General features: G+C 27.0%; 1 protein-coding gene across 1 annotated transcript in view; it reads right to left on the bottom strand.

Moving 5' to 3' along the window:
* Positions 1 to 18075, bottom strand: part of LOC126768084 (protein similar-like) — a gene marked incomplete at its 5' end in the record, with an annotated part of 55485 nt that overhangs the window by 31624 nt on the left and 5786 nt on the right. Inside the window, 2 exons of the mRNA XM_050485977.1 lie at positions 6864 to 7671; positions 9157 to 9629. Of these exons, the coding sequence (XP_050341934.1) occupies positions 6864 to 7671; positions 9157 to 9629 (1281 nt within the window). The remainder of the gene's footprint in view (positions 1 to 6863; positions 7672 to 9156; positions 9630 to 18075) is intronic.

The following is an 18075-nucleotide window of genomic DNA, read 5'->3' on the forward strand; positions in this document are numbered from 1 at the left end:
TGATTTGGTCTTGCTGTAAACAGAAATGCGCGCGTTTTGGCGGAAATTCGTTGAGTTTTGAGTTTTTTATATGCCTAAACAGTTATTATTTTGTTTTGTATACTGTTTTTTATAAAATAATATAAAAAATTAAATAAATATATTTCCTGAATATTTCGCTTAATATATTATTTATATAAAAAATTAACAACAAACATTAAAAATTATATAAATATAAAATAAATAATATTATGTTAGGAGACAAAATAATTTGAAATACTTTTAAATTTTATATTATCATTTTTTATATGAAAAAGGGGTTAACAAAATATTAAAAGTTTAAATAATTTGAAAAAATATTCAATGACGATTTTTTTTATATAAAAAAAAATTATTCAAAAATTTATTAAGAAATTATGCATGTATTTCAGTGAAAGATTTATTTATGAAATAAATATTCAAGAATTAAATATTACAAAAAAAAAATTATTTAATAAATATGATTTTTACTGAACCTTTTTATATGAAAAATAATTATTTTGAAAAATATATAATTAAGAGCTTAATACATAAAATTATATGTTAGAAAAAAAAATATTATTTTATAAAAAAATATTTAAAGTTAAATAGAAAAGAAATTAGCTTCATTAAACCTTTTTTTTATAAAGAAAGGTTTATTATAAATGTTAAAACTTATGTTTTTTAAAAAAAGATTTATAAACTAAATTAAATATTACGCAAAAAACGAATTAAAAAAAATTTAATTTTTACTAAACATGTTTTATATGAAAAAAAAACATATTTAAAAAAAATATATAATTAATTTTCTGTTACATAATTTCATATTAAAAAGGTATACAAATCTATTAAAAAATTCCAATAAATGTATCGATTGAAAAAAATACTTTAGAAAACTTCACACCTGTTTTACATGAAAAAATTTATAAAAAAAATTTTAACACAAATTTTCATATGAAAAAAGTATTAAAAAATTTATTAAATTATTTATTAAAATTAAATATTATGAAAAAAACCATTTTAGAAAAATTAAATTATAATTACAAATATATTTTTATATAGAAAAAATTATTAAATTTTTTTTTTTGTTTTAAATATGTTTTATTTGCAATCTATTTAATATTTTTATTAAGCAAATGAGATAACAAAATCATAATCTGATATCCAGTCATATTATTATTAGTATTTAGAAACAGTCTATGAATTTCAGGAAAGATTTATTTTTCAAAAAAATTTTCAAAAATGTACAAAAACTATTTTATGCAAAAAACTATTTAAAAAATTATAATTTTTACTTTATTGGTATTTAAAAATTACATATTACAAAAAAAAATAAAATTTTAATATCTTAACACAAATTTTCATATGAAAAACGTATGTATTAAGACTAACTAATTAAAACTAAAAAACTAAATATTACGAAAAAAATATTTTATTATAGAGAAATTAAATTTTTATTATAAAAATATTTGTTTTTAATGCTAGTAAGAATACAATTTTCATTAGGATTAATATTGTTTAAAAAAGAAAAAAAAAACAGAAAATCTTATGCGATTTTTAATGCCAAAAGGTTTGTCACACAACTAACTAACTACATAGTTAATATAACGATCAGAAAATGCAAAAAAATCGTAGAAATATGCAAAATTGTTGCCACATTTATGTATTCAAACTTATTTATGACTCTTAAAATTGCAAAATATCCTATATTTCAATGAACTCACAGTGAAACAAATGTCTCTAGGCCACTTGATTTATCCCGCTTTCACTTGGCAGCCGAACGTAATATAATGAAAAGTAATGACAATGTCCCTGACATTGGCAGTAAAACACGAATATTATACAATCGTGCAGAGAGGAAATGCCTAAAATACTTTTTCAAAGAAATCTATAGGCATACCTAAATATGTGTGTATATAATATATAGTACAAATGCTTGTACAACAAATATGCAATATAATGCTGAGCACCGAAAGTGAAAAGAAATAATGCGGCTGGTCAGTTTCGTCAATGGTAAATTGCAAAAATTCAATACATAGCGCAGAGTGACATTTTTGCTGCTTTTTGAGAGATTTTCAATTTAGAATAATCAATAATGATGTCAGTACTTTCTTATATTATTTAAAATTATTTTGTATGAAATATATATTGAGAACGATTATACCAATTTTCGTTAACATTACAACTAAAATATTATTTCCTATTTATGTTTCTATACAAAAAACCCAAGAATATGAGTAATAATTAACATTAAAATTGAAAAAAAAAAACAAAAGACAAATTTAATTTAATTTAAAAAATTATATTTAATTAAATATAATTAATTTTTTTATTTTTTTATTTTATTATACTTCAATTTTTTTTATTTTTAATTTTTTTATTTGATTTCTTAAATTAAATTTCTTTATGTATTTTTTATCTAATTTTTGTATTAATTTTTTATAGTTTCTTTCAATAATATTAAATTTAATTTGTTTTTGTTTTCATTTAATTTTTATCAATAATTTTGTTTTGAAATTTTGCGAACAAGAAATGTGAAATTAAAAAAATTATTAAAATCAATAAAAAATTTAAAAAAAGTAAATAAGAAATTTTATTTAAGAAATTAAAAATTTAATAAAATAAAAAATTTAAAAAAATTAAATTAAAACAATTTAAAATTTTTTTTGGTTTCATTTAATTTTTTAAATTTTTTATTTTATTAAATTTTTAATTTCTTAAATAAAATTTCTTATTTACTTTTTTTAATTTTTTTATAGATTGTAATAATTTAATTAATTAATCATTTCTTGTTCGCAAAATTTCATAGTTTTCTTTAGGGTTTGATTTAAAAATTGTTTTTTCAATGCTGATTTTTATTGTTTTTGTACTTCTAACTACATGCCTGGACACGTGTGTACTATGATACTGTGGAAAATAGTCAAGAAGCGCTCAAAAATCAATCAAGAGAATAAATAAAGTGACAGTGGAGAGGCAGAGACACAAAATAAAGTTCAACAGGGCACTCAAGTAATAGTTATTGGAATTTATATAAGTACATTTACATAAATATGTACATACATGTACTTATATGAGTACGTAACAAGTGTAAAACAAACAAGCATCAAAAATACAAGAAAAAATATAAAACACACACACGCATACATACATACATACATTGTACATATGTACATATGTAAGTATATATATGTACGTGTGTCGTTTGCCGCTTTCAAGTGTGAAAATCGGCTAGCAACATAATTTTGACTATTTAATGACTAATTAATGAATATTGCACTTTAGTGGCAACATGAGACGGTGAATGGGAATTGGTGGCGCTACAAACGGCTTAATTACTTTTGGACCCTTGTCAATCAACAGCTGCCGCCGAAGCATTTCATAAACAAAGCAATAATATTGTATGTGTAAATGCATGTATGTAGTTGTGTAGACAAACATATTTTGAGTTAATAATCATTTTGAAAATTGAGTATGTAATCATCTTCATCAGACCGTTCTCGCTGTTATTCAATTTGCATCGAATTGATTTCACGTCAGCAATAAATGATAACATAAACGAAGGGGGACACGCGCACATCCCACCATGAACTCGCAGACGAATTCAACAAAACATATTTTTATTATTTAATATTTATGCGTCGGCACGTGTGTAATGTTTTTTTTTGTAAGAAAAATATAATAAAAAGGTCGAATTGTGAAAAAACACATTTTTATGCGGAGTTAAGCGCAATATAGGGTGGATCATAAGGCATTTTTTTTTTTATTTTTTTATGACACTGAACTAACGCTTCTAGCAATTTGATATTAAATTAATTTTATGCAAAGTGGATGAAAAAGAAGGCCACATCATTCCAAATTGTCATTAAAACATATAAAAAAAAATAAAATTAAAATCGAATTTTAAAAAATTTAAAAAATATATAAAAAAATGTATATGAAAAAATATTTACACATAAAATATAAAAGAAAACCAAAAAATATTAAAAAAATACTAACAAAAAAATTAAAAAAAATTTAATAAATATTAAAAAATTTAATATAAAAAAAACTACATACATATGTACATATTTAATAAAATAAAAAAAATTAAAAAACAATTAAAACAAAATTTTTAAACTTAAAAAAATTAAAAAAAATTTAAAAAATATGTATAAAGATATTACACATAAAATACAAAATAAAACTAAAATACATACATATATAAAAAAACAATTACTAACAAAAAAAATTAAAAAAAAGCAATTTAATAAAAATTTAAAAAATTTACATAAAATAAAAAAATTTAAAAAAATTATTTTTAATTTTATTATTTTTAATTAAAAAAAATTAAGAAAAAGTTAAAAAAATTAGAAAAAAGTTAGAAAAAATAAAAGTTGAATAAAAAATTAAATTAAATAGCAAATAAATATGCCGACGATACACCCTATACTTGCTGACTGGTGAATAAAAAAAATTCCACTATATTTTTAATGCTGTTTTTACATACATACATACGTATGTACATGTGTATTTTAAGAATTTGTAAATATACACAATATATTAATCATAGCAATGCGAAAGAAGCCTATACGCATACATACATATGTATGTACATATTATACAACATAAATATATGTTCGCCAAAAGAGCAACTATAAAGGCAGCCAAAACAAGCACCCGACCGAAAAAATTCCACAGAAATCGGCGACAATTAGCCTAGAAAAAAGCACACGCACACGGAACGAAATCGACACAACAACAATAAATATAAATATATATTAGAAAGGGGTATGCATTGTTGCTGTGTGCATGGAGTGTGCCAAAAAATACATATTTAATTTTTTTTCTTTTTTAATTTTTTGTTGTTGTAATAAAAAATATAAATTAAGAGCAATAAAATTGCAAATATACATATGTATTAATTATGTTTGTAAGACAATTAACAGTTTAGATCATAAAATAAGTTTATTTCAAGTTATTTAGAAGTGCTAGTTGAGACAGCACAAAACCAACAAACTGCATTTAATTGTTAGGTTATTTTCGGAGAAAAATTAAAATTAAAAATGCAACTCTGCGTTTACCACAAATTTGTATTATGCTTTCCGTCTTTGCAAAAGTCATATAAAACACTATTTTTCGATTAAAAAAAGTGCTGGCAGCAACACAACAACTATTCCTGCTTAAGGGGTTACTATATCCACTATATACTATACACATACATATGTACATTTATTATATTTGAAAATATTTTTCGATAATTTTAAGACTAATAATTACGGAGATATGAGCGTATTTCTTATATTGTATGAATTCGGTTTGTCAAAAAATTAAACAAACAAAAAAATGTAAATTAATAAGTCGATTCCTTATTATTGTAATCGTACAAAAACAAATAAAATCATTTTATAAGCAAGAAAAAACAGTGAAAGATAGTGGAAATGCAGTTGGTAACAAGCCGGTTAAAAAACTAATTATTAAGAGTCCAAAAAAAATTATAAGATCAAATGAGAGCGGAAAATAAATTAATATGATAATAATGAACTAATTTATTTTATGGTAATTTTCCATTAGCATTACATACAGATACTAATAAGTACATATATGTATGTGCATTCAGCAGGCTTTGCTTTTTTTTTACTTTCGTATTTGCCTTCTAAGCTTTTATTTATTTTATTTGGTTTTTTTTCGCTCTTAATCACCGCAACCTTGGCATTGAATAAATATTTACACGGCAGGGGATTAAGATGCAAATATACAAACACACATACATACATAAAATACGTGCACATAAATGCAAAATAGAAGTGTTGCATAACTTTTGTATTTGAAAAACAGGCAGTTAATACAGAGATATTGTACTATGCATATTAGGGTGCATTCAAAAAAGAATACACTTTTCAAAAAAAGCATAAGATTTTCAAAAAAAGCATAAGATTTTCAAAAAAAAAGCATAAGATTTTCAAAAAGGAGAATATACTTGGTACTCTGAAAACTGAGCGCTTTGACGCCGCTCTAAGAAAAACTCTCCAAGTATGGTGACTCTTAATTGTAACGGGAGGGGGGTTTTTTCCGCCTTACAGTTTTCTACTTTTTCTTACTATCAGTTAGAAAAATTCAAATCTTGCTTCAAACTAACTGAAAAAATATCTCAATCAATAGATTTGTATCAAATTGAATGCTCTACAAAATGTTCTCTAACGAGTTTTTCGTTGATCTAACCGTTTCAAAGATATTAACGGTTAAAATACAATTATTTTAAGGCACATTTTTTTCTGATGAATTTTATAACACAATGAACAAAAAATAATTATACAAGTAAAAGGGAAAACTCAAAGTTTTCTAGCAAATTTACCACACCCTAATGCATAAAGTACAACTATGGACCTAAGCACAAAACAAAAAAGTGAAATACGTAAATAAATTAAATAAATATAATTAAAAACTTAATATATATTTTTAAAGAAAACAGTATAATGAGTTAAGCATCAAAGGCAGAACGTACCCCTAGTGACGTTAACAGCTTATAAACTGCGAGATAGTGTAATAAAATAAGAATAGCAATCGTCAAGGGTCGCTGAGGTGACGCTACAAAGCCTACGCTTCCGTTTTTTTTTCATTTGCGCAGGCTTAAAACGTCACGAAAATTTTTGAGCACACACACAACAAAACAGTGCAAAGTCGCAATTGATCAAGTGTGGGCCTGCTTATGCTATTCAGAGACGCACAAAAGTTAAAAATATAAAATTTGGACTCATATGTGTCAAAATAAAACGGATGCTAAATATAACTCAACGAATTTCCGTTACTTAGACGCTCGCATTTCATAATTTTTATGCAAGACGAAGAGAGGGTGGGTATGTACCCGCGCACCATCTGGCGATACTTACAATCCTTACTGTAAACATTATCGAAGGTGTCCTCCAGCGAATCACATAAGCTGGGCGACAGCGAACTCTCCTTCTTGCAATCGATGTTCAAGCCGAGCAGTTGCAGCTGCCGTTGCTGCTCTTGCTGTTCGGCAGCCAACTCTTGTTGCAACTGCAAACGAAAATCAGCGCAATGTGTTTGCTGTTGTTGCTGCTGCTGCTGCTGCTGTTGTTGCAAACTAACATCACTATCCTCCATACCACCACTACTACCAGCACCACAATTATTATTCAGAATTGACAGAGTGCCATTGCCAGAGCCGCAAAGCAGCGCCGCCAATTCACTAGTGTCCGTACTATAAACGCAACTTGTATCTTGCAGTTGTTGTTGCTGCTGCTGCTGCTGTTGCTGTTGTTGTTGTTGATGATGATTCACCGGTGACGGTGATAGCGATGAAACGGTCGATGCAGGTGAAGAGCACAATGAATTGAAATGTGAGTGACTGATGTGTTGAGCATCATGATAGCCATTCAAGAGGTTATGATTGCTTTCGCTAGTGTGTTGTTGTTGCAACTGCAATTGTTGCAACGTGGCGTCGACATCCTTTTGATTGTTCAGCTCTTCGCTGCCGAGGCCATTGCTGGCGCACCACATCAGATCGTCGGCAGTGAGGAGTGGCAAGTCCTCTTGCTCGTTCATTGGAATATATGGCGCACGCATACTCATGTCGATGTCTTCGTCAACGCTCATTGTCATAAATGCAAATCCATCATCCTGACTGAGGGAGTTGGGACTGCAGAGCGATGGTAGGCTGCTCGCTTCAGGACTCTGCAAATGCAAGTGGAAGAGAGGTAGAAATTTAGTAAGCTGAGTGAGTAGGAAAAATGGTTTTTGTGGTTTTCTGTTTTGGAGATTGATGTTTGAGGTTATGGGAATTCGTAAAGGTGTTGAAAAAATTATTAGCCAAATTTTTTTAGGTTTAACAAACAATTTTAAAGAAACAATTAAAAAAGTAAACAAAAATTAAAAAACAATTAAAAAAAAAATTAAAAAAAATAAAAACTTAAAAGAAGAAATAAAAATATTTAATCAAAACTATTAAAAAAAATTGGAAAATTAAATAAAAACCATCTCAATGATTTTTTTTACATAAAAAATAAAAAAAATTGCATGAATATTATCATTTATTACTTAAAACATAATCTGAACAAATAAAAACAAAAAAAGTAAAAAATATTGTTTAAAAATTAACGAAAATAATAATTTTAAAATGGTAAAAAATTAAAATAATGTTAAGAAATTAACAAATCTTAAAAAAAAATCAGAAAGACTTTTAAAAAATTTCAGTTTTTTTAATTTACAAAAATATTAAATTTAAATTTTATAGCAATATTTAAAGCAAGGTAAAAACAATTTAAAGAAGTTAGGAATTAATAAAAAAAAAAAAACAAATTAAAAAATGTTAAAAACTTCTCACAAATTAAAAACAAAAGTCCAAAAAGATAAAAAAAGTTCAAAATATTTATTAAAAAAAAGCTAAGTACCAATTAAAAAAATTTAAATGTTAAAAACTTATCAAAAAATTAAAAAACAAAAAGACTTAAAAACTTTAATTTTTTTTATTCACAAAAGATTATATTATATATCGATATTAAAAAAAGGGGAAAAAGATAAAAAAAAAGTTAAAAATATTTATAAAAAAAAGTTAAGTACTAATTAAAAAAAAATTAAATGTTAAAAACTTATCAAAAAATTAAAAAAAAAAGACTTAAAAGCTTTAATTTTTTTATTCACAAAAGATTATGTTATATGTATATCGATATTAAAAAAAGGGGAAAAAGATAAAAAAAAAAGTTAAAAATATTTATTTAAAAAAAAGTTAAGTACTAATTAAAAAAAATTTAAATGTTAAAAACTTATCAAAAAATTAAAAAACAAAAAAATTTATTTTTTTTATTTACAAAAGCTTTAATATGTATATATTGATATTAAAAAATTTAAAAATAATTTAAAAAAGTTAATTAAAACAAAAATTCAAAAATGTTAACAAGAATTCTAAAATATTTATAAAAACAAAAAACATTTCAAACAACAAGTTTAACATTTTTTTAATTTTCGTAAATATTACAATTTATGTTAATATTTTTTTATTACAAATTGTAAATGTTAAAAAAGTTAAAATTAATTAAAAACATTAAATTTTATACTGAAAACATTTCAGTAAACTTTTCCAACAACAGCAAATTTTACGAATTATTAAGAAAAAAATCCCAAAATCCAAACCTCCGTTCTCTTTCTCTCTTCTCAACTCACCTTCGATGCCACACTGGGCGAGAGTAAATGCTGCGAACAGTTGGTGTCATTCGATTCCTCCCGATAGTTTATGAATGGATCGATGCGTACAACTGGTTTGTTGCATAAATTATTGCTATTGCTGTTGTTGTTGTTATGCAATGTGCCAGCATTTAAATTGTTATTGCAATTCTGTTGATGTGTTGGACTACTCAAACCGATTTTATTATTGCCACTGTTAATGCTATTACTGTTATGACGGTTACTGCTGTTATTGACAGCGCTGTTGTTGCTATTTGGATTTGGTGTATCTGGCGATGAGGAGCTCGTATTGGAATCGAGTGAACTGTAGTCATCGGGCAGGAAGCCATAGGAGTAAGAGGACAGACCCAATAGCATTTCACCACAAAATGGTGCGGTATCGTCCAGGCGCATGCAAGCATCAACAGCAGCTGGAGCCAGGTGTGCCAAGTCATCGGGTTCCTCTTTGAGCACTGCAAGGAAGAGCGTAAAAGAGACAAAACTAAGTTATTGACTTATAATTGAGGTGTTGTGGAAAATATTATTTCATTATAAAATAAAATCATGAAAATGTGTGGATGGATGTATGAATGTGTGTATGTGTTAATAAACATTATGATTAAATGCATTTTTCTAATTGCCTACATCAAGTAGCACCTCCTCTATTTTGACACCCAAGCTCTAATTTATAGCTAAAAACAAAAAAAAAGAGGGGGAAAAAATAGGAGCAGATTGTACATTCTTGCAAGTGTTGCATAAACGCTAGCATCTTAATATTATTCTAATTTCAAATTTGTATCAATCCAACACTTTTTTACCCACACAGAGTTATGTACTTCAACCTCCACTCTATCCCTCTGTCCATTAGTGGTTCTGTCGTCACTCATTTAATTGACAGATTTCAATTGAGTCTAATTAAAGTTCATCTGAATTAGTTGATTTATTCGAATTTTATTGAGCTATTTTTTTTATTTAGTTATATGCCCAACGACTGGAAATGGCCTGCCGAAAATTATGTATACCTAAATGTACCAGGTTAATTTTTAGAGCTATGGATTGCCATAGAGAGATAACTGTCAAACCAACTGTCAAAATAAACATATGTGTTTGACATTTAAGTATATAATAATACTGGAAAGCAAAAGTTTTACAACGGATGAAAAACTACAACTTGTGGAAATTTATTACGTATTCCAAATCTTGTAGATAAGCTTAATTTTAAAGCTAACGATTAGGTAAGTAAATAAAATTGTTGTATTTGAAACGCGGTGCTTCTGAGGAGACTTTTCAAGCTCTCTTCCACCCAGAAATAATCTCTGTCGCTAAACTTTAAATGAACCTAGTTCTTTAAAATCAGAAATGATGAGTTATCTAGAAATGGGCCGGTTATATGACTAACCAAGTCATGTGATTCGTCTCTGTTAGGCTTATTTTTTTATTGGAATTCATTTAAAATTTAAAAATCTATATTGAGAAACAGTTGGAAACCAAATTTCGACCGTTTATAGTCGAGATTAGACGAGTGCAGAAAGCATCATGTAGTCGAAATTTGGTTCAAAGAACTTTCGACCTAGTAGAGACAAATTATTGGCTATTCCATTAATTTTTCTGTGAAATGAAAATTTTATATAAAAGTGCCACTCTCTAACGAAAAATACCCTTTATATATCTTTATTTTATATGAAGCACGGAAAATTTTATCCGGTAACTAAAATTTAACCGGAAATTTAACTGAAAATTTAACAGGAAATATAACCGGAAATTTAACCGAAAATTTAACCGAAAATTTAACGAAAATTTAACCGAAAATTTTACTAAAACATCGTGTCGTGTCACTAACAAGCACACCCTTTATATATCGGAATTTCATATCAGTAAGAAAAAATTTAACCGAAAATTTAACTGAAGCACACTGCCGTATTGCTAAAAAAAAAATACGCTTTATATTATATATCTTAATTTCATATGGAATCAGTATGGAAAATTTTAACCGAAAATCTAACTGAAACAACAAAAATGTTCAGCATTCAGCTGTTAATTAAATAAAATTCAAATTATTGGCGCAATTGAGAAATCTAAATAATATACTATAGTATACATATTGTACATGTAGTTATGTGCAAACATACATACATAAATACATATGTACATATATGTTGTGACGTTATTATTTTATACGTCAAATGGATTTTTGACATACTTGACATTCGTTACTATACATTATAACAATTATTAAAAGTACCTCAGCTTGATTTCACCACTTCCTTTCTAAGATATTCGAATTTTTCCATTGTTTTTAATTTAAATTAACAATTGCTTGAATATTTCAAATACTCCATAGATATTGAATCACGTCAATACCTTATTACAATTCATTGTGAAATAGGACTTTTTGGCAAGAAAAAAGCAACAAAAAATTAAAATATTAATTTTGTCATCCGTCATCCATTAGGGGTTAAGTGCTTAGCCGCTATGTGATAGCCCAGAACCCACAACTGCTATCTCAACTACTACTCCAAAACACAAAACCTGCTACCACAATCTATTCGCAAAGAAGTGGAGTGATCTTCTTAATATCGCTTTTGACAACTTCGAAGCTTGATAACGATTACGCCCACCGCATACAAGTACTCATAGTTCGAATATTAAAATGCGTGCATGAAAGTTAATCAACACTCGATAAAAAAATATCGAAAGCCGCTACTCGAAAGACTTTTCAAGTGTGAGAACTCGAAACTTTCCAACACTCTGGCAGATGCGATCATCAACATCACTAAGCACAGTGGGGTATACCAACTAAAACTAGACACGATGTTAAAAATACACAAACAATGTGCATACAGACATTATACACACCTTCAATGGCAAAGAAAAACAAAATATTTCGCTAAAAATAATACCAGAAATAAGAAAATAGAGAAAAGCACCACATACAGGAAGACGCTGTATGCCGAAGAGAGTTCAAGCGGACAACGCAGACAAAACGACACTTTCGAAACACATAAGTTAGTATGTGTGTACATATTATTTGTAAGAGAGTGTGAGTTTGTATACAGTTTAGCTTTATGCCTTAGAGTATTCATTATAATCTTGCATTACTTATGGGCGTATATAAATATTACAGCGGGTCGATTTTTTTCTATAAAAAATAAATACATATGCGGAAAATGTTCTACAGATCATTCTGAGCAACTTTGTCTAAAGGAATATGAGTCTAAAACCGGTTTCAAGCTTGCGATTTTTTTAATTAAGTTTAATTTTTGGGTATTACAAACATTTTTTTTTGTAATTTTTTGAGATATCTAAATGAAATTTAATACATTAAAGGTGCATTTTGACATTCTATTAATCATTTGTCGGATTCCACAAGGTCAGACAACTATATCATATATCTCTCATATAACCGAATAATTGGTTATCTTATTTGCCGCTTGCCTACCTTTATATAAAAAGTTAAGAGCAAGTCATTTTGTTGTATTTACGAAAAATAAATAAAAATAATATAGAAAACATAAAAAAATTAAATAAATAATAAAGAAATTAAATAATCAAACAATAGAAAAATACTATAAAACATTAAATAACATATTTATATTACTTAATTATTTGCTTAGTTCCAAATACCATTTTCCTACACAAACACTGGCAACGATTACACAATATGTTGTGTTGATAAGCAAATTGTTTTTGTTAATATGTAAAAAAAAGGTATCATTGACAGATGTTTTCTAACGTTGTTGACGTAAATCGTTCAAATTACACACGTTTGCGGAAAAATTTCAAGCAAATCATTCGCTTATAATGACATTATCATAATTTTACAAGCGTCACAGAATCAAAACCATACGTTCATATGTATAGTACTTGTATACCGTAACAATTGTAGATGCACTCGGCTAATTAAGTAGTGTATATGTATGTACAGAGGTGTAAAAAATAATTTATATATTTGAATAGCGGAAAGGCGATTAAATTATATTTCAAATATAAAATGCGACGTCATACGCTCCTATCTCCATTCAAGGTAGGTACCAAGATAATGATAACCCTTGCTCTACAAGTGCTGCACTAATTAATTTCAAGCATAAAATATTTTGCTTAAAAATGGCTAAATCTACTATTTTAATTATTTATTAATGGCAATTAGTTTTAAAAAAATTAAAAAATTAAAATAATAAATAGTAAAAACATTACAGTAATTAAAAAATAAATATAAAAAAATAAATAAATTTAATAAAAATAAAAAATAGTTAAAAAAAATAATAACAAAATAAAAAATACTAAAGAATAAATAATTTAGAAAAAATAATAATAGTAAAAAATTTAACATATAAAAAGAAATTATAATTTAAAAAATTTGAAAAGAAATGTGTCACTAAAAAAATAAACTAAAAAATAGATAGAAAAAAAATTAATTAAAAAAAATATGTGTATATAAAAAATAAATTAATTAAAAATATTAGAGAACAAATAATTTAGAAAAAATTATTATAGTAAAAAAATGTAAACAAAAAATAAAAAAATAATTATATTAATTGGTTTTTGTCGTGAAACTCCATCAAATAAATTAAAACAAGCTTAAGGGGTTATATACAGTTAGGATTTTCAAAAAACCGTTTTTTTGCGTTTTCTTAATATATATACATATGTGACCTGGTCTACGAAAAGGGAGCTAACGTGCGAAAACTAGTTTTCTGGGAAAAGCTGTTAAAAATAATCGTTAGTTTCTCGTTATCTCATTAATTGTTCTCCTTTTTTTTGACACCTAAGCCCCCTTTCCGTAGACCAGGTCACATGTACATATATATCTGAGTATACACACACAAAATTTCAAGTCGATCCAACAAATATTTTCGAAGTTATAGACACATTAGTGAAGGTGCGCCGACTACATGTAAAGTGTTTTCAAAACTTTAAACTCGTTTTTCTCGAAACGGTGTTTTCAAAGTCGGTGAGCAAGATTTCTCAGAAACGGCTGAACCGATCGGTCTGAAATTTTTACACAAGCTTCTTAACTACGTATAGTTTTTAGTAATTAATCGAAAGATTTCCCCATCTGATGAAAATTTCTTATTTTTATAAACAATTAAAGACCCGAATTTCGGTCGAAAATCGAACCTTTTGCTTTGAGTAGCCGCCATTTTGTCAAACAAATTTTTTTTGCTAATTCCTTCGATCAATCACTAGATTATTTATTATATTAATGAAATTTATTTGGTTTTTGCATTTTAGATGATCCAGTCCAGAGATATCGTGCTCAAAATAACGTTCCTGATAATTATTTTAGGGAATAAAAAATATGTGAATATAGTTTAAGGTTGTCATAATATACCTGCCAAGTTTCAAATCAATAAATCAAATAGTTTACTTAGAAAAAATTCTTGAAAAATGCCTTTTTTCGACCACCTAATTGTATATAACCCCTTAATGTTTATAAAAAAAATACTGTGAGCAAAAAATAGTAAGACTTTTTAATTCAAATTTCACACGAATGTTCATACTTCGAAATATTTTTTTTTTTCTAAGTTGGTATGACTGTCAGTTAGTGTTTAGTATACGCTTGTTTTTCTGACGTACATAAAGTGCACTTGGCGTTTTTTAAGATGAGTGAAATTATTCAACAAAGAAGTTCTATTAAATTTTGTGTGCGGATTCAAATTTCTGGTGGCGAAGCGGTCAGAATGTTGGAAAAGACCTTCGGTGATAATTGTTTGTCGTGAGCAAGTGTTTTTGAGTGATAAAAATTATTCAAGAAAGGTTTTGAACGCGGTGACGATGAACCATATCCAGGACGGCCATCAACGTCAACTGATGAACAACAAGTTAATTAAAAAAAGGAATTGGTACTTGAGATGACCGACCGATAAAAGGCAGAGATCTTACTGGCATCGTCAGTTACTGGCAATATCAGAATGATCAGTGAAGCTCATTTTGAAAAACCGTTTGGTCCTAAGAGAAGTGAGAACACCATTGGTCCCTAAAGCACTCAATTTTTTCGAAAAACAGCATCGCTTTAACGTCTGTGAGGCAATGCTTTCCGACTACCAGGATGTCATGAAACGTATTATTACTGGCGATGAGTCTTCGATCTATGTCTACGACCAGGAAACAGACAATCAATCGTCCGAATATCGTGGCAAAGGTGAGCCGAAGCCGAAAAAACCACGTCCAATCAGGTCAACAACATTTTTTGCTCATAGTAGTATGTATGTAGTGATTTCATAGCAAAAATGTTTTAATTACAGCAAAATATTTATTTAAATCAATAATGTGTAATTCAAAACTACTAGAGAAAAAGAAAAACACTAAATACCGACATTTTTGCTTTAATTAGTACTCTAATTGTGTGCATATATATGTAACATAAATATTAGTATTTATAGTGGTTATGCGGATATCTGTGATGCTGCATTTCATCTCACGAGCCACGCGTTTTCAATTATTATCTACAACTTGCTGAGTGCAAAGTTAGATGTTTGGGCGAGCTTTCCTTGCTTTTTAATCGACATATGAACCCCAACTATGACTGAATCATAGGCAGGTAATTGATGTTAATCTGAATATCAGCTAATTTGCAGTATGGCAATACTACCACATACAGAATCGGATGTATGCAACCGAAACGGATCCGAATTTTTTGCCAACCAATAACTGTAAACTCAGCAGTTTTCCACAAAATTTTATGGAAAGTGTTTTCCGCCTTTACAACAGCAAAAAACTGGACTGTGAGCTGAGATGCAGATATGCATTATTGAAATGAATTAGAGCATGAAATTGTCGAGCGAAGAAAGAAAAAAGAAGTAATCGATATATTTCAGTTGAAATTTCATGTGCTAAAATTCTTAATAATAATTTCTTAGATATTATGTTACCTTTTTAAGATAATAATGCTTCTTTGATTTTTGATGTAGCAATAATAATAATAATGCATTTTTTAACACATTTCTTGCCTTCATTCCTTGTCACATCAGCTGAACGAACTGAGCAGAAGTGCTGTCTCTCTTAAATAAATTAGTAATTTCCTTTAGAGTCTCTTAATATCGATTAACTCTTTGTGAGTCTCGCCACTTTAAGGCATTTTTCTGAGAAGCTTTTGAATGCCAGCATTGTACTATATATAATGTAAACTCTTTGTCTTCTGAGAAGAAATATTTGGATCAATTTTATAGGTATCTTTCCTCTAAGGCAATTCGAACTCGGGAATGGCATACTGGCAGTCAAGCACCTAATATACTTATGTACAAAACCCGCACTCCATTAATTTTTGCCAATATTTTTTGGTTTATTTAAAATAGGTCTAGGTAAAAATTAACACCTGCTCAAAAGCTGTGTTGCTCTACTGCTCGTCTGCTCATCCAAATGTGAACTATATGTAAACAGTAATTTTCGCACTTAATTATCTCGCAGGTATTGAAGTGTCAGTTTCAATTACTATGTCTATATATAAACAAATAGTATATACTCTTATAGTATCTAGTACACAATATATGAAATCCACCCAAAATCGAAATACTGGATATACATACATATGTACATTTGTAGAACAATGATTCGCATAATAACAACAGATGACGTTTCTGAGAAAATTTTAAGAATGTTTATTTCATTCTGATTTCAAATCATGTGACGAAAAACTTCCTATAATATCTTAAATGAAAAACATTAAAGTCAAAAGCTAACGGAAAATTATAAATATGCGATAAAGCAGTAAACTAATAAAAACAATAACAAGAACACGTGCGGGGGCAGAACGAAAAACAACACACACAATTATTTAGAGAATTAAGTATAATTTGTTCGAAAGTATGCGGATCAGATGATCAAGCATGTTTGATGATTGAGGGACGCTAGCAAACACATGCAGGAAAAATAAAAATAAAAAATTAAAAGCGAAAAAAAACAAAACAATCAACGGAAATAAATAATGAAAAACGTAAAAAAAAGTAAGAGAAATTTAGAAAAAAAAAATTACAAATAAAAATAAAAAATTAAAGAAATAAAAAATTTAAAAAATTAAAAAGTAAAAATATAAAAAAAATAATTAAAAAGTTAAAAATATAAAAAAAATAATTTTAAAACAGTTAAAAAACATTTAAAACATTTAAAAAAAAAAGTGCAACAAAAATATTTCAAACAAAAAATCAAAAAAAAAAAAACAAAAAAAAAACAAAAAATCAAAAAAAAAAAACAAATTTTCAAAATAAAACAAATAAAACTATAAAATAAAAAAAAAATTAAAAATTGAACATATAAAAAAAAATTAAAAAAGTTCCAAAAAAACTTAAAAAATTAAAGTTAAAGAAAAAATATTTATAAAAAAATATATATTTAAAAAAATATATACATACTTAAAAAATATATATTTAAAAAATTATTAAAAAGCAAGTTTTAAAAAAGTTCAAACAAAAGTTTTAAATAAAATAAATAAAAATTAAAAAAAAATATGCAGACACGCGAAAATAAAAATAGCACATTTTGCAAATTGTTTCTGGTTCAGTTTCTTGTATTGTAAAAAATTTAAAAACTAAAAAAAATTTAAAAAAAAAAGTTTAAAATTAGAAAAGTTCAAAAATATTTAAAAAAAAATTAAAATAAAACAAACAAAAACTTTAGCAAAAAATATATGCAGACACGCGAAAATAAAAATAGCACATTTCGCAAATTTTTTTTGGTTCAGTTTCTTGTATTTGCTTTGTTTACGGTGGCCCATACTCCCCGGCAACTGTCTCCGCGTTCGCCATGTGAAAATTACCACAGAAACACAGTGAAAAGAGATATACATATATACATATATATGTATGTATGCACATACATATGTACACACATGAATAAAGTACATTATCCTGTATATATGTATATAACCATGTATGTGTGGGTATATACACATAATAAAATAAAACCAGCGACTGCTGGTGAATG

This window comes from Bactrocera neohumeralis, chromosome 2 (assembly GCF_024586455.1).
Source record: "Bactrocera neohumeralis isolate Rockhampton chromosome 2, APGP_CSIRO_Bneo_wtdbg2-racon-allhic-juicebox.fasta_v2, whole genome shotgun sequence".
NCBI lineage: Eukaryota > Metazoa > Arthropoda > Insecta > Diptera > Tephritidae > Bactrocera > Bactrocera neohumeralis.